The 24,418-nt window shown below is 41.1% G+C and overlaps 1 protein-coding gene across 1 annotated transcript; it reads left to right on the top strand.

Annotated features, from left to right (window-relative positions):
• The first annotated feature begins 4,333 nt into the window (after nucleotides 1–4,333).
• LOC129209108 (pancreatic alpha-amylase) lies at nucleotides 4,334–8,847 on the top strand. Its single transcript, XM_054832952.1, has 10 exons — nucleotides 4,334–4,565; nucleotides 5,167–5,313; nucleotides 5,520–5,717; nucleotides 6,456–6,686; nucleotides 7,083–7,216; nucleotides 7,304–7,426; nucleotides 7,547–7,646; nucleotides 7,859–7,980; nucleotides 8,091–8,216; nucleotides 8,534–8,847. The coding sequence occupies exons 1-10, from the start codon at nucleotides 4,398–4,400 to the stop codon at nucleotides 8,721–8,723; spliced, it is 1,539 nt and encodes a 512-aa protein (XP_054688927.1). The 5' UTR covers nucleotides 4,334–4,397; the 3' UTR covers nucleotides 8,724–8,847.
• The last annotated feature ends 15,571 nt before the right edge of the window (nucleotides 8,848–24,418 follow it).

Below are 24,418 nucleotides of genomic sequence, written 5' to 3'. Positions count from 1 at the left end.
AGCGGTGCCTACGCACACAGACGGTTTATCCGATTCTTGCGACAAGCCAAACCTGGGGTCTGGGTCAGCAGAGGAAGCTGGGCCGTGCAATCAATTAGTCCAGCCTATGACATCAGTCAAGCCAGCGGGTTGCCTGGCTGACAGTCAGTCAGCTTGTGCCTGTACACATCAACACCACAGATCTTCCACCGTTAGCTCCAGCGGCTTGCTGCAAACGAACATTTGCTGGGGCTGTTCCAAAGGTGTCTGAGAAGCGTGCTGTATATCCCAGCATCGTTTAGACCTCGTGACAGTGGCTGAAGCACAGCATATGCTTGTCTCTGAGGTGCATTAGTCATCTCCGAGAACTACGCAGGCAGAGCACAGGCTTGGCGGCTTTCCCAATTTCCGTGTCAGCCGTGAGAAAATGCCAAGGTAAATGCGAGAGCGCAGCCCGTGCTTTAAGTCAGAATTGGCCAAAAGTACTCCTTGTGACCCAGTCTGCAGGGGCAAATGGAAGAGCAGTGCTGTGATTTATGATTTTTCAGGTCAAGGTGCGCTGCTAAGGGCCTCTTCCCTTTTGTGGTGGGAGAGCAAGTGCAGGGTGATGGGGGCAGATATTGGCTCTCAATGTGCCCAGGGGCTCGGAGTGCCTGGCGAGGCAGTCATGGTGTGGGAGGAAGGGGCCAGGCAGTGTCTCTGGCCCTGAGGCTGCACCCACCGCCTGTCTCCCTTGCTCACTGTGGCCAGCACCACCTTGCTGAGGGCAGGGGCCCTGCTGGCAAAATGCAGCCCCTGGGCCTGCTCACTGGAGCAGCGTCAAAGATTGGGAGACCCATGTGGCAGGACGTTACTAGCCATTGCAAACCTGTTGTTTGCCACCAGGGTCAGGTCAGGGAGCCCTCGTGCCCCTTTGAAACAGACTGGCTTCGCCTTTTGTATCACTCTTGTTTGTGCAGACTGGGGTAGCAAAAGGATGGGTTCACATCCATCTTGTGCTAGAACATCCCTGAAGTCAATCTTCAGGAAAGCTGCTTTAAAAGCATGACATCTCACGTAGCGCGCGGTAGTGGCAGTATCCTGGCAGCTGAAAATTTATAATCAAGACAATGAATACATCTCTGCTGTGGAAACTGGCACGATTTTTTTTAGTTCCTACATCTCAACTTTGTAACGTTACGATACTCACCTGTCTGGTGAGCAGCAATAAATGTAGACACGTTCTTTGGGGTTTTTTTTTTAGAAGATGTTAATTCAAGTCTAATATCTCTAAGTGAGCATCTTTAAGACTGTCATCTCCCTTAGTCTTTTATGTTGTTTTTAATAACCTGTCTGGGAATGATCGAATGCCGCGTTTAATACACAGGCATGCTTAAATGCCTTTTCATACCCTTCAAGCCATTGTTATGACAGAGCACAACAATATTGATTACTCATTTGATCAAGCTAAATAGCAGTGAGGTTGATGATTGCATTTAGATTGCGCTGTGTCAGAGTCCAACACTCCGAACAGCTGCTTCTAGGTATTCCACGTTTGGAGAGTGTAATGTTTAGTATCAAATTTACTTATTTGAAGATAACTGATGCTAGATACTTTTTCTGACTTAGCAGAGTGATACAAAATATACCGAACTCACAATACAACCATAATTTACACCTAGCACAATCTAACAATTGCAATAGACAGTTCAATCACAACATCGACATGATCTCCATTACTAGTGTCTATAATGCACTCACCATCAGGATGCTGGGCGTCCCCAGTCACCGGAAAGGAATATGTGGGCTGAAACCAGCTGAAGCCCATTACTGTCTTTGAAAAATCTTTTGCTAGTTGTTTAGGTTTCTTCTGATCTCTGGTGCGCTGAACCACGTGGACACGCTTCCCCACGCCGGTCTGGCTAAACCAGGGAGACGGTCACACTCTTTTAGTTAACTCAGGGAGAAACAGTTACGCTACTGGCTGATGCACTCAACTGACATACCTGTTTATCTAAAACAAAGGCCACCCTCCCAGCCCTCTTTGTGTGAGCCTTCTGTGCAACACCTGTGGACAGTCACGGGCTGCATTAGTCCCTGAGCTTCATGGGCAAGTCACCCTTGCCAGTGTCCTCTGAGCCTTCTTCCTTTGGAGGGGTTTACTGGCCAGTCATGTGCTGCTAGGTCTTGTGTATGCGTTGACGCTGCAGCAGTGTATGGGGAATACGCTGCCGTTGCAGCACGGTGTCCATTGTCTATTCGATTGACAGAGCTGTGCTCCAACCACACGGACATATAAAAGCAAGCCTGCTTTTTTTTTTTTTTTTTTTTTAGGTTTGCAGTATAAAAGCTTGCAAATAAAAGGGTCTCGTTTCACCGTCTTCTAGCCTTTGCATCCTTCAATTCCTCACAACCAGGTTTCCAATGATACTGGAGGATCAAATGGATTAAAACATGGGACTTCAAAACAAAGCCAAACCCCTCCAATGTCTCGTCCGCCCAAAGCTTCAAGTCCCCTAACAGTCCCCTGAAAATCAGAGCCAATTTGGTAGGCACCTGACATTGTTGCCATACCGAGAGAGATGCGATGTTTGAAATGGCTTGGTAAAACATTTCTACTTGGGGTTATACTTCAGAAAGGCTCATAAATTGTCAATGCTGGACGGCCACCTTCTCTCCTGCCCTCATGCCTTTCCTCAGCATGCTAAAACACTGCAGCCTGTTCAGCTCGAGCTGCCGAATAGCCTGTGACGTGAGGGCTCCCAGTCCCCTTGCCGGTGGGTTGGCCAGCCATTGCATCAGGCCATCAAGGATGGGGCCTTACTCGCCTTGGCTGACAGCAGTGTATTTCAGTAGAAAAACGCATGTCATTGGAAACCGGATGTTCTGCAGTGACACGCTATCGCATCGACGGAACCCCACAGGGAATGGTGCTGTGACAAGGAACCTCAGGCACCTGTAGTTGCTCTTGGTGATACTGAGGAATGGGGGTGTGTCTGTTCTCACTGAATTGGTAATCACAAGGTGCAATCATCTCACTGGCTCCTATACTGCTAGGGAATAGGCAAGGTCATTCGCAGTCATTTACTATTTCATTGTTGTAGTGGAAAAAGAGACCTTTGATAAGGTATGTGATATGAAAATGAACAGGTGGGCAAATGAGACTTGCTTCTGCGTTTCGTCCTTGAAGACAAATTCTGGGAAAGAGAAGGATGCATGTGACATATTCAATGGTATGGCTAGTTTCGGAAAGAACCTACTAGCGGCATTTCAGGTACAAAGTGCGCTGAAGTTTCTTTTCTCTTGGAGCAGATGTGCCATTTTGTGGACTTTTTGTTTTTCTCATAGATATTCATCAAATGTCAGGGATTTTCTGGTCTTCGTATTCTCTCAGAGTGTTGTTTCATCATTAGCATGACAAGCTTATTCATGGAGTGCTGTTGCTGAGACCTTGATCTTGTAAGTCAGTTCCAAACGAAGACCTGAAACCATGTCATGAGCAAAAGTCAGGTTTTTGGGGTGGGTTTTTTTGTTTGTTTGGTTGGTTTTTTTTTTTGAAGGAGGAGGAAATTGTAGGAAAAGCCAGAAGGGACTTGAGCAACAGCTCTGGCTTTCAAGTTCGGTTTTGTGTCAGGCAGCTAAAACTCATCTGCATTATCACTTTACATCTGATTTTGGGTTTCCTTCCTTGACTCAGATGAATCATTGGTCATTTAAAGTGAGAATAAAATTTATGCAGAGTCTTTGTTGGCGAGGAAAACACTTGCAGCTCTGATCACTTTCAATCAGGTTGAGCGACAGTTGCTCCGCATGACCGTGTGAAGAAAACCAGTAACAGTTCCTAGCAGGGACTGGGCAATGACGCTAGAAGAACTTCAGGCATCACAAGGGTTCGGTTTCTAGTTACCAGTGTAATTCATCAGGGGAAGACCCACGACGTGTTGTGTGATCTGTTATTGACTGCAAGAGGCTGATCAGGCATCCTGGCTTGAGCTCTCGCTAACTCTGAGATGCCTCTGAATGCTGGCAAACTCATTCGTTCTTCTAGAGCTGTTAGATTTCCAGTTGTCTTTGAATCACCCCCCTTTCCTTTTACCTTCCAGAGCCTATGCGTTATGTTTTGGAGTACTTTTCACAAAGTATCTTTGTTTACAAGATTGGAAGTAGTACAATTCTGAATCTGGTTGCACTGCTCACATAGTGCTTGGTTTATGATAACAGCTAATCATTGTGAAAAGGTATTTTATCTTCAGCTGTTGGGAAATCCAGGAAAAAAAAAAAAAACAAACCAAACCAGAAGAATGATAGCAAGCTAGCTAGCCAAATAATAACTGATAGCATTGATCTATGTGAATTGCGACAGCTGCAATGGGAACTTTGTCATCTTGCGGGAGTATAAATTGCCAGGGGAGAGACCGCAGCCTTTTACCGAAGGCATCATGCAAGTCCTTCTCCTACTCGCAGCTGTAGGGTTTTGCTGGGGGCAATACAACCCCAATACTCAGGCTGGGAGGACGTCTATTGTACATCTCTTTGAATGGCGCTGGGCCGATATTGCTCTTGAGTGCGAACGCTATTTAGCTCCTAATGGATTTGGAGGAGTTCAGGTAAGTTGTTTCCTCTGAGTAGGTAAAAAAATGACATTGTAGCATTTCATTAATAAATCAAAATGCCTGAATCGGAGACAGACGGCTCTCAGTACCTTTGGAGCTGGAAAGCGGCGCATGGAAGTGGTAGCTGCTGTTAGATGCAACCCTAGAGCCTTTCAGGGACAATGGATGATACTGTATCTCTAGCAGATCAGTTACAAAGGGGCACGCTTTCCTCTGCAACGCTTCCTCTGCAAAGCTAAATTTTCCTCTTTACCTTGTTCTGAGAAGTGCATAAGCATCGAGTTTTGGCTTTCCTAAAGATGTCACTGTTCCAGGTAAAAGCGATTCCTGTGGCTTCAGCCCTCCCATGCACGTGTCCTTGAAAGCAGGCCCGTGCTGGACCTGGGCAGCCCACAGGAACAAAAAAAGCCCACTTCTTTCTTGCCAGTCCACAAGACGGACACCTCACAGACCTGAGCTTATGCTGTGGGAGAGAAAGACTGGGTTGGGTGCTAGCCTGCCTCTGAGGGCAGAGGTGCTGAGTGCAGATTTTGCCCTTAAAATGTTGACATAAAACCAACTGATTTCTTATCAAAGTACATCATTTCATCTGCAGGTTTCGCCTCCAAATGAAAATATTGTCATTACTAACCCGAACAGACCCTGGTGGGAAAGATACCAGCCCATCAGTTACAAGCTCTGCACTCGATCAGGAAACGAAAATGAATTCAGAGACATGGTGACCAGATGCAACAACGTAGGAGTAAGTGCCTTGAAAATCTGGATCTGCTACGGCAAGGAGTGCTGCATCACCTGAGGGAAGTTACTGCTGCGGTCCTCAAAGGAGGCATAAACTGAGAATAAACTGAAGGGGGAAAAAAGATCTCATTAATAGTGATGTGGTAAAGCTCTGGCTATTACTTCACCATCATTATGAAACACGCTGAAATGCCCTTTTTGCTTTTCCAGGTTCGTATTTATGTGGATGCTGTTGTCAACCACATGTGTGGGGCTGCGGGTGGCTCAGGCACGCATTCTACCTGTGGAAGCTATTTTAATGCTGGGAGTGAAGATTTTCCAGCTGTGCCATACTCTGGCTGGGATTTCAATGATGGGAAATGTCACAGTGGAAATGGAGAAATTCAAAATTATGGTGATATGTATCAGGTAACAGTCTCTGGAAAAAGTTGGAAATCTTTTTCCTTTTTTTGTTTTTCTTTTTTTTTTTTTTAACCTGTTGTGTAAAGATTACAGTAAGGACAAAGGAAGTAGTTTCTCACAAAACCTGTGTTCAGTCACCTAACAAGTGCATGAAGTAGCGAACATAGGTACAGGAAAGGTATGCGTGGTGCAAAATATTCTATGCACTGAGAAATCAAGAACCGTCCCCACATGTTTCCCGTGGGCATGTGCAGAAGTTTGCTCCTGAACTGAGCTCAGTGTACGCAGCTCAGTGTACTGAGCTCCTTCTCACAGCTTGTAAACCCAGCCGATCATGATAAGGAGCCCCCTTGGAAAATTGACAGCAGTGCAAGGTGGTACCCTGGCTGAGCAACTTCCTCTTTTTTGTAGACAGAATGTGTGGCAGTTCTTTCTCAAGGATACTGCTCTTCCTTTGGCCATTTTGTAACAATACACCACGCAGTTTCTCATCCTCAATTCTGATGCCATCTGCACAGGAGGTGATATCCTTCACCAACTGTCCTAACGTCATTATTGAGCTGTATAGTAAATTTACCTAGGTCTTGGTGCAGACCTTGGCATAATAATTCTCTTCTATGCAAATTAGCTATCCAACCAGAATTGATTTTATGGCTCGAAACACGCAAACAGTTCATTGAAAGCTTTTACAAGATGACAGAGTGGCACCTCAAAACTTTCTCTTTTTTCTTCCCCATTACACAGGTCCGGGATTGTCGCTTGAGTGGCCTTCTTGATCTGGCCCTGGAGAAGGACTATGTACGCTCAAAAGTTGCAGAGTACATGAACTATCTCATTGATATTGGCGTAGCAGGCTTCCGAATTGATGCTGCCAAGCATATGTGGCCTGAGGACATAAAAGCGTTTCTGGACAAGCTGAAAGATCTAAATACTAACTGGTTTTCTGCAGGAACAAGACCTTTCATTTACCAGGAGGTAATCCGCGTGTTTTTTCCTTTATGGTTGTCCTTGGTATCTCTTTTACCTTCCTCCTTCAGAGGAATGGCAGTAGTACGTCTTCATCCAACTTTAACCCGGAAAGAGCTAGCCATTTCTTTGGAGCAGCCCTGCAAGTATAAGTAGTTTTGCTTTTTAAAAATGCCTCCACAACAGATTTTCATTCGACTTTACATTTTCCTTCTTCAATCGTGTTTTTACATGTGTTCATCTCGTATTATACCGACTTTGGATTGATCTGCACAGCAGAAATAAACATACTTCAATATTTTTTCTCTCAATATATAAAGCAAGAACTAGTGTTGATGAACGCATACGGTATTTCTGGTCGCTGTGAGACGAGAACAGATGCACAGTTTCTCCTTTGTGTACCAGGTAATTGACTTGGGCGGAGAGCCGATCAAAGGCAGTGACTACTTTGGAAACGGCCGAGTGACAGAATTCAAATACGGTGCAAAACTGGGGACGGTGATCCGCAGGTGGAATGGAGAAAAGATGGCCTACTTAAAGTAAGGATGAAGGTGCTGTGACTTCTCTGGGGTACGCTGGATACACCAGTTGACAGGGTGGCTTCAAGTCTTTGTGTTTTCGGCTAGGAACTGGGGAGAAGGCTGGGGCTTTGTGCCTTCCGACAGAGCCCTGGTTTTTGTGGATAATCACGACAACCAGCGGGGCCATGGGGCCGGTGGAGCTTCCATTCTAACCTTCTGGGACGCCAGGTAAGGGATCGCCCTTGCCTGGGCCATGCTTCGTCCTTTTGCGTGCTTGTCTATCTGTTCTTTGGCACGGTTTCTCTTTCCGCGTCTCATTACTTTTTTTGTTTTGTGTCTAACAAACAGGCTTTATAAAATGGCAGTTGGTTTCATGCTTGCTCATCCGTACGGGTTCACGCGTGTGATGTCAAGTTTTCGCTGGGCAAGATCTTTTGTAGATGGGAAGGTAAGCTTGTAATGCTGAAGATATATTTGTGGTGAATAAGGATGAGAAGAGAGCCGGAGCAGCAGTCCAGAGCACTGAAATTTGTTAAAGTGATTTCTCTGCCCCATGTTGGATCTCGCAGGTGGAAATCTGATGCTCCATCTGGCTTTCCTCTACAGGCAGGCTCTCTGTATTTTCCATAAGAAGTATTATAGGTCACTTTTTACTAACAGGACGTCAATGACTGGATTGGACCACCAAGCAACTCAGATGGATCAACAAAGCCTGTTACAATCAATGCAGACACTACCTGTGGCAACGACTGGGTCTGTGAACATCGCTGGCGTCAAATAAAGTAGGACACTGTGTAGGAAAAAATAAGTAAAAGCAGTTGCTTTTGCTTCATGTTCCTCGTGGCTTTAGGGCCCTGGCAGCCACAGTGACAGCCATTCCTTGTATTTTCAGGAACATGGTTATCTTCCGTAATGTGGTGGACGGTGAGCCTTTCTCCAACTGGTGGGACAACGGCAACAATCAAGTAGCTTTTGGCCGTGGTAATAAAGGCTTCATCGTTTTCAATAATGATGACTGGTAAGTCAGTGGGAGAGACTGGGTCCCCAGGGAGAAACATAGCATCCCTCATCAGCAGTACTGAAGGGAAGGGGAACGTCCTCTTCTCCTGATCAGAGCGATCCCTACACCCCGAGCTAGAATCATTCAATTGCATGCCAGGTCCAGTGAGGCCAAAACAGGAGCATAGAGAGTGAAGCAGGGATAGCATCAGAAAGCTCACACTGTACATTGCCCTTCAAAGTAAGGCAGTAGCGTCAGGTTCACAATCCTATACCCAGTTTGAAATATCTGTTTTGGAAACAATGAATAAATAGCATTCACTTATTTTCACATAGGTATATGAACACCGATTTGCAAACTGGACTGCCTGCTGGTACCTACTGTGATGTTATTTCTGGACAAAAGGAGGGCAACCAATGTACTGGAATACAGGTGTATGTTTCTGGAGATGGAATGGCTAATTTCCAGATTAGTAACAGTGCTGAAGATCCATTCATTGCAATTCATGTTAATGCCAAGCTGTAACTCAGGAGAAATGTCCTTCTCCGTTTGGTCTGTGCATTTACTGTTTCCCCGTATGCAATTCCTTGGTATTTGAGGATGAGTGATTCTCTGTATCTAACGAATAATAAATGGCAATCAAATTGAAGAGTAATGCTTTTTGCCTTAATGAATCGGACTGTAACTTTATCGCGTCATTATTAGCGGCAGTGCAGTTGCGGGTTTTAAGGCAACGCAGCACTCCGTTTCCCAGGTCACAGAAGCATGGGAGAAAATAAAATACACCCCCCCCCCACCCCCCCCCAAGCCAACACCTGGGTAAGCTTAAATGTGGTATTTCCAAGGCCGATACGCAGCCACGCATCTGTATCCCAGAGCAACCACGTTGTGGGCAGTCGGCTATGAGCGGTGCCTACGCACACAGATGGTTTATCCGATTCTTGCGACAAGCCAAACCTGGGGTCTGGGTCAGCAGAGGAAGCTGGGCCGTGCAATCAATTAGTCCAGCCTATGACATCAGTCAAGCCAGCAGGTTGCCTGGCTGACAGTCAGTCAGCTTGTGCCTGTACACATCAACACCACAGATCTTCCACCGTTAGCTCCAGCGGCTTGCTGCAAACGAACATTCGCTGGGGCTGTTCCAAAGGTGTCTGAGAAGCGTGCTGTATATCCCAGCATCGTTTAGACCTCGTGACAGTGGCTGAAGCACAGCATATGCTTGTCTCTGAGGTGCATTAGTCTTGCTTATTCTGCAGTATCTCCGAGAACTACACAGGCACAGCACAGGCTTGGCAGCTTTCCCGCCAATAACTAAGGAAGTTATGTGGAGCTGATTTGGTATCCAACATATGAGGGTGCCTTCTCATACCATGACTGTTCTGGTGCATAAGTAGCGTTCACTGACAAGAGATTAGTGGAGCTAAGCAAGTAATTGGATAAACTGGATAAATAGTTGTCTCTTTCTAAATTAATCTCTGCTTCTATAATTGCACAGTAAGTTTGTAAATTTGTTCATGCTTTTTCTTTTTGTCCCTTTATTTTTTTTTTTTTGCTTTTCCTTTTTTTCTTTTCTTACCTTAGTTCTGTCTCTGTATGTAGCTTTCAGCATAATAGGGAGCAGAATTTAATGGAAGTGTTGCACAATAAAGCAAAGTGAATGGCTACTTGTATGTGGAATTGCGTAGAAATACTTAAGTTGATAGAGAGACACATACAGGCAGTAAAGATTTTCACAGTTACCCAATCAGAAAAGAGAAATGATGGGTCTGATATATCACAAGATGATTTGTCCTTTCAGTCGTTTTAATCCACAGAGTTAAAATAATTATGTATTTGACAGATAACACGAAATAAACAGTGATATTAAAAAAATCATGAACTTCTAGTGGATTGTCTATGAGTGGACAAGAAGGTTAATTTTACTGAATTATTCATGGAAATTTATTTTCTCAGCTCAATGCAACAGCAAAAATGGAAACCTTTGTTCAGCTCTGCATGCCTCTGTGTCAGCTTATTATTTCCGTGAATCACTCTTATTTTTCTAACAGAAGAAAGAGTTCTGCAAAGGGAAGCTAGCAGTCTATCATCTTTTTTATAGACTGTGAAAATTTTATTCAAGTTTTTTTTTAAAGGGAATCAAATTAAAAACTCAAAACATAACACTAACTTTTTAATTGCTGATCATGTGTTTGTTTCCTTTATCTGCAGTCTGTGTTTTTAACAGTCTTAGTCTATTACTCTCACCACACAACGTATTGTGAACAACATGCAGATACTGTCTTTGCAAATGTTTTCATGCCACAGCAATTTTCACTTTGCCTTAATGTTAAATCACAATGGTGAAGTGAAAGAATGCTACTAGAAAAATGCTACTAAATATGTTGCCTTTCAGATGACATTTAATACAAAGGTCTTGGTCATAAATATTGTGGTGACACTGTTTGAGATGACAGTGGTGAACTATCTCCAGTTACTATAGTCAAAGTGCTTGGGTTTTCACCCAGTTGGCACACTAAGTGTTCTGGGTTAAGTAGGCAGAGCATTTAAGGTACAATTATGAAAGTGACTTACACCTGTAGGGGAGCAGTAAAGTGTGAGAGATTCTGGGGTGCTTGTGAGCTGAAAATGGAAATACCAAACATCTGTCAGAGAATGAAATTCTGTTGTCTTCCTTGGTCCTAAACTAAGAATTACATTGCATTATCCAGCCACCAAGATGGAGGAGTAGCCAGCTTAATTAACTGCATTATACTTCCTTATTATTCCAAGGTTTATTTTTTTTTCTTCTTCCCCTCCCAGGAAAAAAGAAAGGGTGATGTTGTGGTAAATATACACCACTACCATCATATTTTATTTTTCATTCCAATTATGAAGAAAGCCTTTGGAAGCTTAGCTATTTCTCTGTGTTCATAGTTGACAAATGGTAACAACTGTGGATGCTAATTTCTGCAATGTTCTGAATACTCTGTGGAGCACCAAGTCAGTCAGAAGACCCTTGAAGAAAGTTAACCTTTAGAATTTGAGCAAGATGACTACAGGGAACTCATTATGTTTACAATAATGAACATTCAGATATTAGCCTAATTTACATTCATATTATTCCTGAGCTGTTGCCTTATATTGTGTGTGGGAGGTAGTCACTAAAATTTTGAATCATTATTTTACAGACCTCATGGTATATTTTAAGTACTGGAATTTGCCCATATTTAAAATGAACTGTTTGTTACACCATTATTGTCCAAAGTCTTCTGCCTTTAAGATTTTGTAGGCATATCTGTGTCTTGGAAATTGTCAAGACTAAGCTGAAATAATTGCTGTCTGAGCTCACAGGATAAAAACATTCACTTGCAGAATAGCCATTGACTGAATTTAGGTCATTTAGATACTAATGAAGTTGAATCTCAGCAGTCGTAATCTTTAGCAACAACAAAAAGAAGAGGAAAAGAACATTGAGCCAGCCAGATTAACATCAGTGCAAAAAGGGTAATTTTGGCTTTTTTCCCCCCTCTTCTTTTTTCAGGTGTTTTCTTGTTTTCTGACACTAAAACCAGTGTGAATGGAAAAAGCTTCTTGTATAGCCTTAGTTAGCAAGAAAAGTGAAGTAAACAAGCACTTGTTAAGTCCTGTGGTCACAGCCCACTGTTCAAAGCACAACAGATGCAGCAGCAGCCTTGATCTATGGGCCCACTAATGCTTCCCACAAAGCAATACATTTGCAAGAATAGCATTTTCCTAAATAGAAACTTCTTGGAAATGATGGTAGCTTCATAAACACATACCCACACCTCTCTACTGACATTCGAATATCCTACATTTGTCTTTTACTCTCCTGCTTTCAGTGTCTGTAACCACCATCTTGACTGTATTTAAACATATATAATTTGCATGGTCTGGTAGAAAATGGCAGGATAATATCTTACAGTGAAGCTGCAGCAAAATAATAGAGGGATCAATAATACATCAGAACCTTCCTGCTGAGATAGATCCTAGGATGGCTAAATGGGCATAGAGAGAATGTGGATTTCCACAAACTAATCTCACCGCAACTCAAGCAAGTTCCTCTGAATCCTATCAGGACAGAAAATAGGGTATAGCAGTAACTAATGCAATAAAGGCTAGTAACACATAAGGAAAAAATTAGCTTTCTCGATCTAGGTTCTGTGCACATTTCTGTCATCATACAAATACTCATTGAATCTACCCTTTACTAGACAGTGCAGTTAGCAACGGACAGCTGGTATGCACAGTGATGACAGTGACAGGACAGAGTAGTCAGTGGTGGACAGACAACACGGCAGAACAATTAGAAAGGTGGTAAGCTAGAATGAATACCGGTGTTGACAAATATGATATTGACAAGATGAATAAACACAAATGATAGATAACAAGAGGGAACACAAACAGAGAACAGGTAAACTCCTTCTGGATGACTTGTCTAGAGCACAAAACTCTGTATCCATGGGTAGGAATTGCAGACGATTGAAACAACAAAGAGACAGGGCTAAAGCAAGTGGATCAGCAAGCACCGTGTTTGTGTATTGTAGATAGGACTTTCATGCTTTAACTGGGAAAAGAGATTATATCTTAGAACAGCTGTGATAGATCTTTATGAGGTTGTAACTTGTAGCAAATCATCTATTTACTCTATGAAAGTAAAAGTAATGACATTGTGCTGACAAATAGACTGCCACATTTTGGTGTCAGGATTGTATGCTGTGTAAGAGAAATGAGATGTTAAAATCTCTTGATAGGAGACCTCAGATGATACAAGACAGAAGGAAATGTGGCAGACAAATTTGAGCAGTTGATTTGGATCTAGTTTTCTACTTTTCTTTGAAATCTATTTCAGTATCTGCTTCTACAGATTTTTTAAATTAGCCCTCTTTTACATATACAATGGCTACCACATTCATCGCCAGCCTCAATATCATAAATTAAGTTGTGGTCTATAGATAGGTATTCTGCTGCTTGCCAAGGGAAGTGAACATGTCACTTCTGTCTAAGGAGCCCCTACATATGCAAAAGCAGAAGTCAAAATAGCTGCAATAAAAACCACTTGCCTGGTTTTCTACATTGTGGGCAAATGCCTTCTACTGCTCTTCATGAGGAAAGCCACATATTGTCTCTACTGATATTCCCTTGTTGCACTGTGCAAGTATCATAAACTCATTGTACAACCAGTCAAGTCATTTTCTCACCTCACATGAGATTGGACAAGGTTTGTGTCAACAAGTCTGCAGCTTATTTACAAAGCTGACAAACTGGCGAAGTGATGTAATTTCACTGTGGAAGGTTGTGTTTTTCTAAAAGAAGGAAACATCATGTAATCCATCCCTGAATTACTACTGCTATATTCCCATTTGTCATGGATGCAATACAATTGCTCTTTCCATATCTGCTGACTTTGGAAAAATATTCATCTTCTAGTGTCACAGGTGGCTTTCTGTTCATTCAATCTTCACACTCAAATGCCATGTTCTGTTTAGCCCTCACTTAGAGATCAAAAGGTTGGATAACACCATTGGGGTCATTTCAGTTGCACTATAATTACAAGATGATCCTCTCCATTTATCTCTTAAGCGTTTTATCTGCTCTACTTTTAACATAGCTTTGTTGATGCATCAGTGACTTCTTTTGAAAAGCTACTCTACTGCCTAATGGACTTTATAGGCAGATTTATTTTTATCAGTAAGCTGAAATTTACATTTTCATATCATAGCTCATTACTCTTTAATCACATTCAATAATACCTTGTCCTTCCCCTGACAATATTTCCTACCAGCAGCTGAGAAACTAACTGTATGCTGAATGTCAATGTAGTATAGATTCATTAGAATTAAGTCCACTGTCACAAAATGAAAGCCACATTCATTTTTCCCTTCTTTATTTTTATCTAGGTAGACAGAAAATAATCTAGTAATTGAATTTTTCTAATCCTGTATGATTCAGTAGATTTTTGGCCTCACATAATCTGATAGATATACACTTATAAACTTTGTTAGTTAACCTGTAATATAATCTTTTTTTAATATATCTGTCTATCCTGGAAAGATTATGGTCTGACTAACGTAAAATCAAGTAGTATATAAGCATTTATGTGTGTGTATATTTTTTTAAATATATATACATGGGGGGGTGTATCCATGCACACACATATATATACACACATATCTACATGTATATATTTTTCATTCCTTATGCTTGCAGGACATCCCTTAGGCATTTAGCTGGAAATTATATGAAACATGTATGGATCCCATTATGTTCAATTTCTGCCATAACAGTTTCAGGATCTGAATTAGCAAATAAAGTTTTATTTCTGGGATAATCAATGGTCCAGTCTCATACTTCTTGTACATCCAGAATTTTCATTGAGATCAAGTAGACATCAGTATGGAAAGAAAAAAAAACCCAACCAAACACTGAGACCAGAATCATCACAGTAATATTTTTGGTTTATGCATATTTCCCTTAAAAGGTTTGAATTTTTTTGAATTTTTTTGAATATTTTTATATTGAGTTCTAATCTCAACTTTTAAGATGCCTGTATGATTTTACAGTGAGATGGAATTTTAATTCACCCTTATCCTAACAAATGAGTGAATAAGTGGAGAATTTTTTACTGAAGCCCAACACCCTTAACATAGTAAAATATCTGCAGTCTGAACTATCCCTACTCCCTCTTCTATTCCTCAAAAATAACAGAAATGGCAGTTCTTTTTCAAACTTCTATTTACAGGTCCTTTAAGCAAACTTGATTTCTGTGCTTCTCCCTTCACTATTTTGCAGGTATACACTCTGTCTCTACATGGCTATTTGAAATATTTACTGTGGTGGGAGTTGACTTCAGATTTGCAAGGAGGAAAGGAATATAGAAATTATTTTTCTTGCCTTCTGTATACTCTGACGGTGGACACTTAAGGATCTGATGATGAAGCTATAGTATCATAAGACGAGGCAGGGGCCATAGTCTGTGCTGCAGGATGCTTTTGAGTTCAGGGATTGCCACTACTGTAGCACTAAGCAGCATCACGGCTCATTCTGGTGTGCAGCCTCGAGCCAGGGAGGTGCTTTGCAAGTGCTTATAATGCTGATACTATGCCTGGGGAATAGCACATGGAGCCTATGTGGAAGAGTCTCATAAAGAAAACATGAGAGCTGACAGGTCTGGTTGGTGTCTGACTACAAGGTGGTCACATACAGAATGAAATAATTACTTTAATTAAAGTAATACTTGTCCTAAACTGAGTTGAGTTTAAGGCCGAGAGTGGAATAAGGCCACTTCTATTCATCTTTGTATTTATGTCTCATCCCTTCCTTCTCTCCTCCTAATACATAAATATCTGAAAAATATGAACAAATTTATCATCATGGCAACTTGTATTGCGGAAAGATTTGTGTTACAGAAGGGTAACTGAGCCATAAACAGCCTGAATCTGTCTTGTCTTCAGACTGCCAAATTAAAGACTTGGTTGAGGCGGACTCAGGAAGGAATAGGGCAGTGTCATGAAAGTCTTTAAACAGCTCACTAAGGCCCAGAAAGCTATTGCCTGTACAGGAGCAATGGGTGTTTCTGTAGGACAGTCCCATGCTCCTAAATGTGAAACTGGCAGCCACACATCTCTTCCCAGGAGGAAACACTAGGCCAAAAAGTGTTTTGCGAGAATGCTCCACATGAAGCCAGAGTCCTGGCATTCCTCCTCTTAAAGGAAACTGCTCTTTATCTCATTTAGGCACACAATCAGTCTTACTATTGTTCAGTCTCTCTCTGTCACTGAACTTTGGACAGTCAGTGGCACAGTTTCAGCAAAAGGTAAAGGACACCTTTCCTGCCCCTCCCAAATAACTTGCAGTCTAGTAGAGTGATGTCTTAAAATATAGCAGAGCACTGACACCCCTCCAAGTCTACAATAAGCCTTAGACAGAACTAACGCTCCCCTCCCCCCCAAACACACACAGACAATAAACAAACAAACCTCCTTGATGGGTCCTCTAATCACTCATCTCATGTACCAAAGGCACATAGCAACTCTGTTGGTATATCCTGCATTCAAAGGAGGACCTCAGACTGAATGAATCTAAGCTCAAAATGGAGGACAGGAACACAAACCAGTCTGTTTTCAGTCCATCTTGGTGGCTAAGTTGTACCCATGCTTAGTCTGTGGCTTTCTGGACCACCAAAGTCTGTTGAATGTCATCTACTGCTTGCGTAGGTGCTGTAACATCTATTTGGGGCACTCAAAACAGACAGTGAGTCATGCCTGGACTGTATACCTGAGAACAAACAATGTTAGAGGCCTGATTCATGTGTTCCCTTTTGAAAACTGTTAATAATTAGGAATGTAAGATAACATTAATGTTATTGTATTAATTTTCCTTTCTTATACTGAACCTACTGCTCTCATGGAATATGTAAAAAAGTAGATATTTGATAGAAAGGGTTTCATCTGCGTGTATACCCTGTTTTAAAATGGAATGATAAATAACGCAAAATATTTTATATTCTCAATGGCAAGATATTAGCCATATCCATTTTAACAAAATGTGCTTTATTTTTAGGGAATAAATGTGCAGTAAGTTGATCACAGTGATGTATAAAGCTGCAATATAAACACCAAAGATAGCAATAAAAAATAAACATCAACTCAACGTCAAGAAATTAATCTTATGAGAATGAGACAGTTATTTTGTCACAATGGTCTATTCTCATGACTTTATTGCTTTTTGACTACTTGATTAACTATATATATAACCTCATGTTCTTGTTCCCACATTCTTAACAATGCTTCAAAACACTGTGCCTTTTTATGCTTTAACTGTTGTGCAATAAAGTGCATATTTTCAAGCCAGATTTAGAGTAGATCTAATGAAAAAATTTCAAGCAAATCTACAGCTCAATTCTTCTATTATTGAAAAGCTGTCTGCTGATTGAAAATATTTTATTAGCATCTTCGCCTGCCAGAAAATGGCTAATTAATAAATCTATTCTTTTACAACTATGTTTTATGAATGAACTAGGTGAAGAATTTTGTCCCCAAGCAATTCCTAGGAAACACTACTCATTTAGTTTATATGTGAGCAAAGTGACCACTAATTAGTATTTGCAGACTCATGACAATATTGTTCAGCTGTTAAAAAAAAAATTATGCTGCTACTAATTAAAATTACTTTGGAGTTTTAGGAATGTGCTGCTGTAGAACACCTTGGCAACACCTCTTCAGTCCATGGTTCCATGCATTTGTCTATCATTCTTGAAAAATAATAGGCATTCTGCTCTCAAAAAACCAAGCCATCAAAAAAATATTCCTTGTGTCATGTCATTAGAAAACTGTTTTGTTCACAACTATGTTTAATTATTGCTATAATGACACTGATTACATTAAATCAAATCTGCATGGGATTACCAGCCTACAGTATCTCAAACATGAACTGAATTTTCTCAGTGCTACAATACATAGAAAGAGAAAAAAAGATACTCCTTACATTCATGACATATTTTGCTTGTTTTTAGCTTGGAGCCATACCACACAGCTCCACAAATGCTTGTCTCGGCAAAACTGAGGAATTCTCAAACTTTTAATATGTGGGAATGAACAATTTTTTCTAAAAGAAATATCTAGAGATTCTAGAGAAGCTGTCCATGCTGCCATTGAGGTCATGGTCACAATTTTGCTATTTTAAACCATGCTGCTATTTACTTTCGAAACAACATGCATTAAACCAGAGATAGTGTATAAAACCACAATTCTGCTGCTCTCTAATTTTGAAAGTATTTAAATTGTGCAAAATAAATATATTCTTACTCTTGCTACCGATGTTTATATATTGTATATATACACATATACACAAAGGCAGTGTTGTAGCTATATTTATAATATAGATGGCATCATCTGTATTTTCAGGAGACAATGCATTTCTACAGAATTGTAAGCTTTGCTGAGTATGTCACTGAATTGAAATAAATAGCTTAGGCTCTTCAAATTCCATTTTTATGCTCAACAAACTGTCACCGAGGAAGAAGTTTTGCGTGGTTTATAACAGCTTCAAGAGATTTGCAGTTGTGCCTTGAATGCTTTCAATTATACTTAATATCAACCTTCAGAATTACTTTTTACTATTACCTGGACAACTTTAGTGCAGAGGAAAGTGCTTTGTTCAGAGATAGTATGCTAATGTCATCTATTTGAACATCTGATACATTCAAGCAAGCCATTCCACATGGAGAAAAAATATGTCAAGTATATATTAAATATCATAGGCCTTTTTTCCCCACGATTATCTGGATAAGCAGTTAACTACAGTGACTCGGCAAGAGGCTGAGGCAGACACGCTGAGCCCTGGGGAAACCCTGCTGCTGCGACAGAGCTTGGGCCCCAGGGAGCATGCACAGGCCGCATACACCAGGAGATACCTCCTCTTTGTCACTTGGCTATGGCTTCGGTCTCTAGCAAACTTAAGAGAAAAACAGATTATTAAAACACTACCTGGAAAAAAAAACAAAACAAAACAAAAACAAAAAACCAACACGAAAACATCTAGGATTTCTGCCTCCCTCTGCTTTGGACAAGGTGGATGGTCTCTCATCACCTGCCTCTTACCACGGACTCTGGTCGAAAGCAGCTCCACTGGTCCTGTGCCTTGGGCCTTCCCAGATTGACCTCATGTGAGTAACTGCCACTGCAGCAGCTGCTGATGACAGTCAGTCAACATCTTTCTTTCACATGCATTATTAAGCAGTCATCCCTATCCTGTGTTTGAAAATGTGGCAGGCCTGAAACTCTTTAAATACGGAATCTGCTATCCTTTGGTCTCTGAAGCCAGTCAGTAACGTGACCTGGCAAATCTAAACATTAAAACATAGATGTTGTTATCATAGACAAGAAAGCCATGCGTTAGAGTGTGTATTTTAGGGTACATCACTTAAAGGGACTCTATGGAGTCTGTGTGGTGAGGTGCTGGCGGCAGGGGCTGCAGGGTGGCCCCTGCGATGGGAGGCCGGGGCTGCCTCATGCTGGGCACAGCCGGTTCCGGATGGTTCCAGCCAGTTCCAGATGGTTCCAGCCAGTTCCAGCCACCTCCACAACAGCCCCACCGCAGGGCAGAGCTCAGCCCCTCAGTGAAAACTGGTGGCACGTCTGTGAGAGTGTATCTAAGAAAGGACAAACATGCTGTACAGGCAGAGTATGATAAAGTGTGAGGAACAGCCCTGTGACCGCCAAAGTAAGAGATAAAGAAAGAAGAGGAGGAGAAGGTGCTCCAGGTGCTAGAGCAGAGATTCCTCCGCAGCCTGTGGAGAGGACTGTGGTGGAACAGACATCCACACTACAGCCTGTGGAGGACCCCATGATGGAGCAGGCAGAGATGCCCTGAAGCTTACTCCCTGTCTGAGCTTCGTCCCAGCTATGGCCCTGACTTACTCAAGCCAGCTGGCTCAGCTGCCTGCCTTGGCTGCAGCCTGGCCACCTCACTGAGGACCTGCCTGGCCATCCCAGGCTGTGGTGGTGGCTGTGGCCACTTCCCTAGCCAGCCCTGCCCTGCCTGTCTTCTGCAAGTACCGCGGGATGGGCCCCACGTGGCCTCACCATGATGCTGGGCTCCCTGAGCCCAGGAAAGCTAGTCCTGCAGGCGGACCTGGTGAATGTGCTGTGGTGAGGAGTATTTTGAGAGATATGGTAAAGTCATATGAGAGAAAAGAAATTTGCTTTCATCATGAGTAAATCTCATGCTTTAGTCTGTTACCTCTACTAATCTACAGCCTAAGCTTGCATGTAGTACAGCAGAACTAGATTTTTTTTCAATTTCAATTCATCTCTATTCCTTGAATGCAATCCTATGATTGTTTGATTTAAAAATATTTCAGAAAAGATCACATGTAATTCAGAGATAAGGCCTGATTGCTAGGTGTTTCTTGGAACATAATGTGATGTGTCAGTAAGGCTAATGAGTCTGTAACGAAAAAAATTTGAAAAGACTGTCTACAAAAGAACAATCTTACATAGACATGCTGATGTGCCTAATTAAAGAAGCTGGATCATGATCATCAGGATAATGTAAGTACTAATAATGTAATAGTTTAGCTTAATCTAAATTGGACCGTTCTGGAAAATAACCACTAATTGGTATTGAGACAGATTGATGAAGTCATGTAATTTTTGCTGATAGTACTATACTTAGCACACAGAAACAAGTTCACTCTAATGCTAGATGAAACCGTTCTAGTGAATTGCAAGTAAGCACACGGCATAAATGCTGCCTTTTTGCTAAGTGCTAAACATCAACAATGTACTGTTATCTGCATCCTCAATTAGAAAAAACTTCAGATTTTGACAACAGTAAGAAAACATTGTAAGTGTTGGCAGCAGGCTGGGGGCCCAGGTTCAGCTGGCCTGGGCTGCAATAACACAAGGAGTTTCCTGCTGGCGCAGCTCCTCAGGCAGCCTGAGTCAGGAGGGACAGTCCCTAATGATTACTGGTTCTGGCAGATTTCCTCCTATAAGAAACCAGCACTTTACTGAAGTCCTTACGGTCCTGCAAAGTTTCCACCTTCTAGTTAAAACTAACACAATAAAATTCTGCAAGGACAGTGATAGCTGTGCAAGCAATATAAAAGCCCATTAACTAATTCAAATAGTATGATAATACCCTCTTCTCTAATATTTTTCTTAGTGAGCACTGAAGTCATGTAAAGGTTCTAACACCTACCTCTTCTTTTCCCTCATATTGGCAGGGAGGGAAACAAGAAAAAAAGCAAACAATGGAATGTACTATTCTGTAGTTTGAGCAATTATATTAAAAATCAGAACGTTACAAAAGTCAGTTTCTCATATTAAACACTAATCTGGCAATTTGTTGTACTATTGTATTATATTTTATATTTATGCAGTGATAGAATCTTTCTGTGTTATTAAATGTGTACCTGAAATAGAATATAAGTTCAACAGTTTCATTGCAGACTTTAGCATCACCTGAAGGACAGTTTATATATTTTAATTTCTGTGTTGCGGGCTTTTATAGGTGTCTGAAGATTCTGTATTACAATCATACCAAGGGACTGTTTTAAGCAGCACACCTAATTTCATGCTTTTTAGTTATTGAAAGAGACTAAAAATTTTAATTGTCATTCTGCTAACTACAACTCCAGCTGCTAATTTTGACTCAATGAGTATGTACCTGCTTCAGGTCACCATCATACCTACAGCTGGATACCATTAAAATTTTGTTTGTGTTAAGTGAGAACAAGGTGCACAAGACAGGTAATCTTTGATTTAGCTTTTAGGACAAGATCTTTGCTGATGACAGAGCAGATGGTCAACTTTGTTGAAATGGAGACTTAAAATAACTAGATAGATTTTGGCAGATGTTCACTACATTCATGCATAAATAAACATAATCCTCATCCTTTATCTCCCCAGTCTGGTTCTAGGTGTAAAGGATGTGCAGTACATCATGTGTAGTGTGCTCTGAAATCTGAACCATGATAATTCTTCATCTTCTAGTATCACTACAGTGAAAGAATGATGTCTTTTGTTTTTATCCATCAGAATCCATAAAGACTGTTAAAATCTCAATTTATTTTCATATATTTGCTTTACGGTTTATTACAGAGAGAAAGTTTCTTACCAATCAAAGTGGTATTTTCAGGATAGGCTGCTAATCTGAGGAGTAAAAATCAGAACTATGTAGCACAGGTCCTCTATCAGTGCTTTAGCACTGCTGAAGCACAAAAAATGGTTTATAAGTCAGCCTTGAAACTCATGTGTAAATTCAGGTCCTGTTGTTTATGGTTAGCTTACTTCCATTAGAAGGCTACTCATTTTGGGACTTTCCAGTCTGAAGATACTACTTCCACAAACTCATCTTTTTAGATTTATTGCCAGGAAAATTAAAACAGAGTACTTCAACTTGGACCAGCTTGACCAAAAATCAACACGGTGAGAGTAAAGTGACTATTGGTATGGTGTAGGATTTGTCGTACAGCCTGAGAAGTCACCATTATATGACAGCACTTGTTGTAGACTCCTGGTGCTTGCGGTGGCAGGGGGGCAGATGGGAGATGCGTGTTGTCTTTTACGAGCAATACAAAATATTCAGAATAGACTTTTAGAGCGTAATCTTATGAAGTGCATAGATGCCAAATATACATATCTCTTCACACATCATAATGTAAATCAAGGATTGCGTAATTTCTGAGGCTATGGGAATTTTTCATGAGAAGATATTGAATCATCAGAAGCAAAATGCTTCACAGATGTGTACAGGTTTGATAAGTTTTTATACGGAGCAAGTTTGCCAGTAAACCTTGGTTTATTGAAAAAACAACAAACAACTCGTTGTCATTAAACTTCCCTCCCTGACACCGTGGTGGCCCTGGAAGTTACCCGCAAAACAGGAAATCCTTGTTCATAGACTCAACCTGAAACAGTAAAAAGAAAGAAAGAAAAACAGCAAGTTCTTGAGCTCATGTACACTATATAGTGTTTTACAGGGTGAGATATTCAGAGGTACCTGCTCAGTACTTGGCAGATTTCTACAGGACCTCAAATCCAGAATATTGAAAACTACTGATTTTATACCAGGTAGAACAATTCCAAGATGAGTGGAAAAGAACAAAGCCGCAGGGAAGCCATCACTTGTTTACAGGGCCTTGGCTTCACATATGGAAAGCCCTGGCTCTGGGCGTCATGGGTGGCACTCTCTTCAGGTCACCAGAAGATTTAATACCAACAATATAAGTTGTTCTGATATGAGACTTGCTATTTTCTATAAAAGTTTGAGCGGACGATAAGCAACTTGACATTTTTCATAGAAAAGAGAGAAATAAAAATCCTGCCTGTCTCTTAAGCTCCAGCAGAAGTTGCAGCCTCTTTCTTTCAATGGGACCATGTAACATCAGGTGCTCAGCAACTCATCTGACCAGGCAGAGCTCTTGAGTTACCTGACAAATGACTGGTGCAGTAAAAAGGCTTGAGCCTTTCCTGTCACCAAAGGTGACAAAGGCATTGTATCTTCAGTCTTCTGGACCAAGAGTCTAATTGCATTCACTCTTTGAAGTACTCAGTGGTCCTGTCCATTGCCAAATGGGCTGCATGTCTTGAACTCTGACAGGGCATCCTCTGAGGCCAGTGACAATGGTACATTATTATTGATTAACATTGTCCACAAGAGAGTCAGAGCGTGGTCCCTCAATATTAGCACTGTGCAAACACAGAAAACGATATTTTTTTTTTTTTTGAGAAAAAAAACGTTTACTTCTGCCACTGTGAATTCAGAACATTTTTCTGACCCCTTATTATCAATGTCTGAAATAAAAGTGCTGTTAAGATAGTACAGGTCTCTTTTTGAACTGTGGATGATTTTGTGGATGATGTTGTCCAGGAGCCACAAATGAAGAGTCCAGACATTTACTGAAGGATATGTGTCTGGAGCAAACTCCATTTCAAAAGTGGCCAATAATTAATAAGGCAGCTCTTACAATCAGGTGTCTCACAATGACCCTTCTAATAAAATCCTTAACTATCTACTCCCTTCCTTTCAGTGGAAGGAGGTAAAATTATCTTGTTGAAAGACTGATGAAACAGTTTATGACATTGAGATATAGGCTTTAATTTATCCTGTGAATGTTCTAATTTTTGAAAAAAAAAATTCTGTGAATATTTTGCAACCAATTCTGTTGTATGTGCCGTGGCATTTCATGAATTATTGTCAGCACAATAAAGAAAAAAAGGATTGCAAAAAGAAACAATGATAAAACTTGTCAGAACCACAAGATGGCAATACTGTTTAATATATAAAACTCACTCACCTAAAACAACAGCGTGATGACCATTGCATAGCATGCTTACCACTTGTTTACAGCTACAGTGTAAGATGGATATTTTCAAGGAAGATAATCACAAGTTAGTGGTACCACAGGGTTTGTTTTAATTCTCCTTTTAACAAGTAATGCAGAACAGGTTCTTGTTCAATATCGTGGCTCAGACTCCAGTGGAACAATGTAGCTGGATTTCAACACAAAACATGTAAGAGTTAAGAAAGGACATACTGCAGTCAGTGAACATATTGCGTGCTCAATTTCTCTTTCATGTCCTCAGTTTCTGAGGAAGAGAAATTTGAGGCCATTAAATAGTGTCTGGCAGCTATTTTTGTTGATTAGCTATCATGTTAATAATTACAGCCACTTTCAGGCAGCAGAGAGAGCAGATGCAGGAAGCTGCTGTGGC

The sequence above is a fragment of the Grus americana genome, chromosome 8 (genome assembly GCF_028858705.1).
Source record: "Grus americana isolate bGruAme1 chromosome 8, bGruAme1.mat, whole genome shotgun sequence".
NCBI lineage: Eukaryota > Metazoa > Chordata > Aves > Gruiformes > Gruidae > Grus > Grus americana.
The sequence above is the reverse complement of the archived record's forward strand: the minus strand, read 5'-3'. Positions and strand labels throughout refer to the sequence as shown.

What these genes read in the sequence shown, in the direction of transcription:
- LOC129209108 (XM_054832952.1), top strand. Translation starts at nt 4,398, where the DNA reads ATGCAAGTCCTTCTCCTACTCGCAGCTGTAGGGTTTTGCTGGGGGCAA. An exon ending in GACCTTTCATTTACCAGGAG is followed by an intron (nt 6,687 to 7,082) that starts GTAATCCGCGTG and finishes TTTGTGTACCAG; the next exon opens with GTAATTGACTTGGGCGGAGA. An exon ending in GAAAAGATGGCCTACTTAAA is followed by an intron (nt 7,217 to 7,303) that starts GTAAGGATGAAG and finishes GTTTTCGGCTAG; the next exon opens with GAACTGGGGAGAAGGCTGGG.